General features: G+C 36.4%; 1 protein-coding gene and 1 pseudogene across 1 annotated transcript; one reads left to right on the top strand and one right to left on the bottom strand.

Annotated features, from left to right (window-relative positions):
* Window positions 1-743: 743 nt before the first annotated feature.
* Window positions 744-3813, top strand: LOC134245849 (uncharacterized; the record flags this gene model as incomplete). Its single annotated transcript, XM_062728099.1, has 4 exons — window positions 744-1076; window positions 1151-1309; window positions 3060-3198; window positions 3302-3813. Coding segments are annotated over 4 exons (773 nt in total), but the record flags the coding sequence as incomplete, so codon positions are not given.
* A 1000-nt stretch (window positions 3814-4813) lies between these two features.
* On the bottom strand, window positions 4814-5754 carry LOC134245850 (uncharacterized; annotated as a pseudogene).
* Window positions 5755-6590: the final 836 nt, after the last annotated feature.

A 6590-nucleotide genomic window follows, 5' to 3' on the forward strand; every position in this document is an offset into this window, starting at 1 on the left:
GGCGGGGCCACAATAGGGAATCAAAGTTTTACATAGAAATATATAAGAAAAAACTTAAAAATCTTCTTCTCAAGAACCACTGGGCCAGAAAAGCTGAATCTTTTGTGGAAGCATCTTTGGGTAGTGTAGACTCTAAATTGTTAAACTCATGACCCCCCAGGGGTTGGGCAGGGCCACAATAGGGAATCAAAATTTTACATAGAAATACATTGGAAATTTTTTTTAAAAATCTCCTTTTCAAGAACCACTGGGCCAGAGAAGCTGAAACTTGTGTGAAAGCATCCTGGGGTAGTGTAGAATGTCAATTGTTCAAATGACCCCCGGGGGCTGGGCAGGGCCACAATAGGAAGAGGGCCTCCTAGGGTAGTGTAGATTCTAAATTGTAAAAATTGTGACATTGGGGGGGTATGACTTGGCCAAAATAAGTATTACAAGGGAGGAAATCTGGTAAAGAATGACATCACCAAAGTTAATTAGGTGAGCGATGTGGCCCATGGGCCTCTTGTTTTAATTCTTAAAACGTCATCTTTAAAGTCAATCTGTTAAGAAAGATGGGGTATTTGATATATTTTAATGAAAGTTGGAATGGGCTTTTTAAAGATTTATTATAAATCAAAATGGAGGCACCAAACTTCGACAAATATTTTATTTCGTGGATCGATTCATCAACAAAATCCACAAAAAATTCGTGCTCCAGAAATAATGATAAAACCATGTAACTATACAGACATGTAATATTGCAGGAGAGTTCTGTTTCCCAGCTGTTATTAGTGGACTCACAGACATGTTAAAGGATGAGGACTCAAACATCAGAGCAATAGCCACAATAGCCCTGGCCAAGTCAGGTAATACAAACATCAGAGCAATAGCCACAATAGCCCTGGCCAGGTCAGGTAATACAACCATCCGAGCAGTAGTCACAATAGCCCTGGCCAAGTCAGGTAATACAACCATCAGAGCAATAGTCCTGGCCAAGTCAGGTAATACAACCATCAGAGCAATAGCCACAATAGCCCTGGCCAAGTCAGGTAATACAACCATCAGAGCAATAGCCACAATAGCCCTGGCCAAGTCAGGTAATCAGGTTAATACAAACATCAGAGCAATAGCCAAGTCAGGTATTGAACCATCAGAGCAATAGTCACAATAGCCCTGGCCAAGTCAGGTAATACAACCATCAGAGCAATAGTCACAATAGCCCTGGCCAAGTCAGGTAATATAACCATCACAGCAATAGCCACAATAGCCCTGGCCAAGTCAGGTAATACAACCATCAGAGCAATAGCCACAATAGCCCTGGCCAAGTCAGGTTATACAACCATCAGAGCAATGAAGCCACGATAGCCCTGGCAAAGTCAGGTAATACAACCATTAGAGCAATAGTCACAATAGTGCTGGCCAAGTCAGGTAATATAACTATCAGAGCAATAGCCACGATAGCTCTGGCAAAGTCAGGTATTATAACTATCAGATCAATAGCCCTGGCAAAGTCAGTTAATACATGAACCGTGATATATAAAAATTGAGGCCAATCAGGTATGACAATCATGATACATGAAAGGTGCAGTGGATATGTACTTCCATGCCAGTTAATGTCAGGTGGGTAAGGTCATTGACAGAAAGAGTGTTTATTAATGTCTGGTTCACAACCTTCTTATGCATCAACATTTTAGAAAATGATGCCATTGGCAAGAACATGCAGACAAGTATATGTAAGTAAACTCAAAGTTAAGATTTGTAAATGCATTAATTAGCACAGAATCTAAATTATTTTGGTTACACAGGAATTTGCACACCTATCAATTTACCAAAATGTTTAGTAAATAAAAAAAATATACATCATATGCTGTTACTTATAAAAGATATGACATTTTTTTATTTGCTAATTGATAGGTACTTTGACACATACGTAGAATACCGTGCAATGCACAGTGAAACATATTAAATGATATCTTTCTTGGGATTTTTAGCTCACCTGAGCCAAATGCTCAAGTGAGCTTTTCTGATCAAAATTTGTCCGTTGTCGTTGTCGTCGTTGTCATCGTCGTTGCTGTTGTAAACTTTTCACATTTTGATCTTCTTCTCAAGAACCACTGGGCCAAATTCAACCAAACTTGCTACAAAGTATCCTTGGGTAAATGGGATTCAAGTTTGTTCAAATGAAGGGCCACGCCTTTTTCCAAGGGGAGATAATTATGAATTAGAGAAAAATTAATGGCATTTTTAAAAAAATCTTCTTCTCAAGAACCACTGGGCCAGGAAAGATGAAACTCATATGGAATCATCCTCAGGTAGTATAGATTCAAGTTTGTTCAAATCATGACCCCCGGGGGTAGGGTGGGGCCAAGATGGCCGATCAAAGTTTCACATAGTAATATATTGGAAAAATCTTTAAAAATCTTCTTCTCAAGAACCACTGGACCAGGAAAGATGAAACTCATATGGAATCATCCTCAGGTAGCGTAGATTCAAGTTTGTTCAAATCATGACCCCCGGGATAGGGTGGGGCTAAAATCGCCTATCAAAGTTTTACATAGGAATATATAAGGAAAATCTTTAAAAAAATCTTCTTCTCAAGAACCACTGAGCCAGGAAAGATGAAACTCATATGGAATCATCCTCAGGTAGCGTAGATTCAAGTTTGTTCAAATCATGACCCCCGGGGTAGGTTGGGGCCAAAATGGCCGATCAAAGTTTTACATAGGAATATATAGGGAAACCTTCTACAATCTTCTTTTCAAGTACTTCAAAGCCATGCTTAGTGATATTTATAGGGAATCAACCTCAGGTAGTATAGATTCTAGTTTGTTCAAATCATGACCCCCTGGGGGTTAAAATTCAAGCCCCCCCCCAACCTCAGTAGGCTTTCAATTCTGATCTGATATGTTTTTTTCCATAGCCAATTGCTCAGGAGAGCGATGTGGCCCCTGGGCCTCTTGTTTTGTTTGTTTATGGATTACATTGGAGTAACCTTTTGTTGATTTCTACCATAAAGTAAAGTTTTTTTGTTAGACATACTAAATTGGTAATAAAATTAATTCCTCTTTGTTTTGGATTAGGGAGAGCCCAGAAGACGACTGTGGAGAAGATAATTGGGATGTTAGAAAATGTTGACAGACTGGTCAGAGAGAGTGCCTGTCTCGCTCTGGGATACCTAAAGGCAGGGGGCAGAAGTGAACAAGCAGTTGCCGATCGATGGTAAAATCTGATGATTTAAGTCATTGAAATTCAGTTACTGAGGAATACTGAAAATATTTGTTTCAAATGACCGACTCCTTCTTTTTATCATTTTTACCAACAGGAGGAATGATCCAATTAAATCTGTGAGGGAGGCAGCAGAAATAGCACTGAAGAGAATGGGAGGAGACTTGGCCAAAAAGTGTATCCACATCACAGATGTTCTGTCCTCAGAAATGCAGTTCCTAAAAACCCCCATATCCTAATGGTCTACATGTATCAATAGGGCAATATCTACATTTCTTTTTCAACTGTTTTACTAAATTATCCTATAATTTATAGTCAGCTCTTACTATGAAACTTCATTTGTAGCAACTTGAGTGCTACTGGGGCTTTACAATGTTTTAAGGAAAGTAGTCGGCATTATACAGCATCTTGTAAAGAAGACATGTAAAAGTTTCAAAAGACATTTTAGATTGGAATTTTTTTTTAACCATCTTGTATTTATATTATTTCAATCTGTCTTCAGGGGTTGGGTCTGTTTTTATACAGCCATAATAAGCAGTGGGAGTGAAAGCATGCAATATTCTTATTCTTTTGTCTTTTTTTAAGAGTATATTTTTCCATAATTGCCTCCTACCGAGCTTACTATACAGAACTCCTGTGTTGTGTAAAAATTTCCAATCACATCCGTCCATTCTTAAGAAGAATTTTATTTTATTTTATTTATTTTTTTGTCACACTATGATATTTTTTTATCACACTGTGATATTTTTCAAAGAATTAGTTATATATTTGTACATTTATTTTCTTCTGCAAACATATTTTTTAAAATATATTTTTTTATTGAATTTTGAGTTTATGAAGATCTACATGTAGTAGAAAAAAATATTTCATGAATCCATTACTATGTGATGGTTTTCTGGATGTATTTAACTTTGAATTCTACTGTTTTTGTTTATTATACCCCCAAAACTAGGATGTTTTGTGATTGGGGTGTCCATATGTCCGTCCACACTCAGGGGTACTTATTTTCTTATCCACAACCCCTCCTATACCTGGAATATAATTCAATGTGATTTTCACAGAATCTTCATTACATAGTACCTTTGTGAAACTCCCGATTTACGTTTTGATTAGTCAGATATTTTGGATTTTCCTTAGCAAAGAAATTGATTTTGGCATTACACTTGTATGGAAGCACAGGTTACCATTTTGTTAGCACAGTGCTTACAGTATATCTTAATTATTGTGAACAAAAATTTTTTTTGGAGAGTTTTGTTAAATAATGGATTTATTTAAATAAAGTTTACATTGATATTGTCTATTTAAACTTAATAGATACCTATAATATTATATGAACTAATTGCAAAATGAAGTCCATTAATGATTCAAAATTCTTTATATTCAAAAGAGGCAGTGATACACCACGTATGACATTGGCACATTTAATGACATGGTTTTTTTTTTTTTTTTTTTTTACATTTGGATCTATATGTATCCCTCATGTTCAAAAATAAAACATTGTACCAGAAATGAGATTGAAGCAAAATTGTGCACAATAAAACATTTATATTTATTGCTCCTTTTAAAATTTCTTATCATTATTTTACTATTAAGATCAATAATGGGTGTATCAAGTATTGTGATTTCCATATTCATCATAAACACTGCAGAAATAATCAAAGGGGCGGACTGCCTCTACTGGGAATTTGTACGTCAAGGTGACCTCCTTTCTCTTAACTTGGTAGATGAAGGTTCTATTTTCTCTGCTGTGTTGATCAGAATCATGTGATCTGGCACTGGGACGTGGCAGGAGACCCTCATCTGACCGTTTCCTTCCACGACGAGTCGAAGATTTAGCTGAAAGGAATCACTGATTTATAAACATGGTTCTTAGATAAGGAGAAGTTTTGTTGTAATATTTTTAAAGTTTTGCTTTTGGTTGAAAACCTGTTTGTGATAGGCCTCTTTCTTGAATTTAAAGAAAATGATATACCTTTAATAAGTTTAGCTGAAAGTCATTTTTTAAATTGTCTTGTGCTTAACTCGTGTTCAGCAAGAAACGTTTCGCTATTTACAGAATTATCCCGTGACCGCGATTCTTTAGATGGTCCAGTGTTTCTGTCAAAAGAGTTTTCCCGCGGTAAGGTATCTACCATTTCTCTCCGAGAGAAAAAAAATTTCTTGTGCTTTGATGATTCCTTGACAGTAGCAAACCTTTTCTTTCACCATGATTCTCTATTGGTTGATAATGAATCCTATTATCTGTGTTATTGAACAAATAAACGCCAAACAGTATACTCTTGGCCAGTTATAATGATTTCTGAAGAGTGCTGGGTCGCAGGTAAAATCGACATTAATTTCATGGATGTCTGATGTTGGTGGCGAGACCTCTGAGAATATGGAGGTGCATTTTCTCAGTTGTACAGGGAAAGTCGCTTTACTTGGATAATCCTTGCCCCAAGAGAAAGATTCAAATCGCCGACTGCTGGTCTGATCATCAATTTTAGTGGTAAAATATACTGCTCTGACGTAACATGAATCTACTGTCGGGAATACCATCGGCTTGTCCATTTTCACAGAATCCAAATGCACAGCTTTCACTCAACTAAAATGATATAATTTGATCTAATGACAAACGGTGATGGTCTGTGCCAATCTAAAAGTGGCAATATCCACTTGTCTTTGGTCTTTCCTCTCTTCTGCTTGTTTTTTGTCTCTCTAAATTGCACGTATTGAATATTTATAATTAAAACAAAATTTAATGAAGCTTCCCTCAACCTCTGTGCATTTTTCTATCAGTATGACCATTGTCTTGCATTTTGTATTGTAGATTCACTTTTGATTTCTGCTTAAGCCTTTCTTTTATAGCTCACTTGGGCTTTGAGCTCAATTATCATCGGTACACGACCAATAACTTTATCATTATAACTTCCTCGAGCTAGTCTTGGGTTGCAAAACGAGGTCAACAGTTTTGATGGGAAGAAAAACAAGGGGAAAAATTTTTTTAAAAATTTTTTTTGAGGAACAACAGGGCCAAAGGGATTCATATATAAACTTGTGGTCACTCACTAGGTCTGTTGTTTACATATTGCTACTAGTATACATGTATAAATATTTTATCTGCAGAGAAAATAATAACTTCAAACCTGTTCCAAGTCCTTTAAAGGTTTATCATACGTTAAAATGAAGGCACCGAACTTCGACAAACATTTATTGTGTGCATGAATCCAACCAACAATGAAATCCACAAAAAATTGTTTAAAACTAAAGGTACTGTGAGCAATGAGCTCACTAAATAAAACCACCACCTCCCATATGATTATAATGGCAAAATCCGTGTTTTGCTGTGGCCGGGAAACCCAAAATATGTGTCGGGTAAAAATAAAAAAGGAGGTGCACAATTGCAA

This window comes from Saccostrea cucullata, unplaced genomic scaffold (genome assembly GCF_032062105.1).
Source record: "Saccostrea cucullata isolate Sc308-1 unplaced genomic scaffold, CSIRO_AGI_Scuc_v1 ctg19966, whole genome shotgun sequence".
In the NCBI taxonomy this organism is placed as follows: Eukaryota; Metazoa; Mollusca; class Bivalvia; order Ostreida; family Ostreidae; genus Saccostrea; species Saccostrea cuccullata.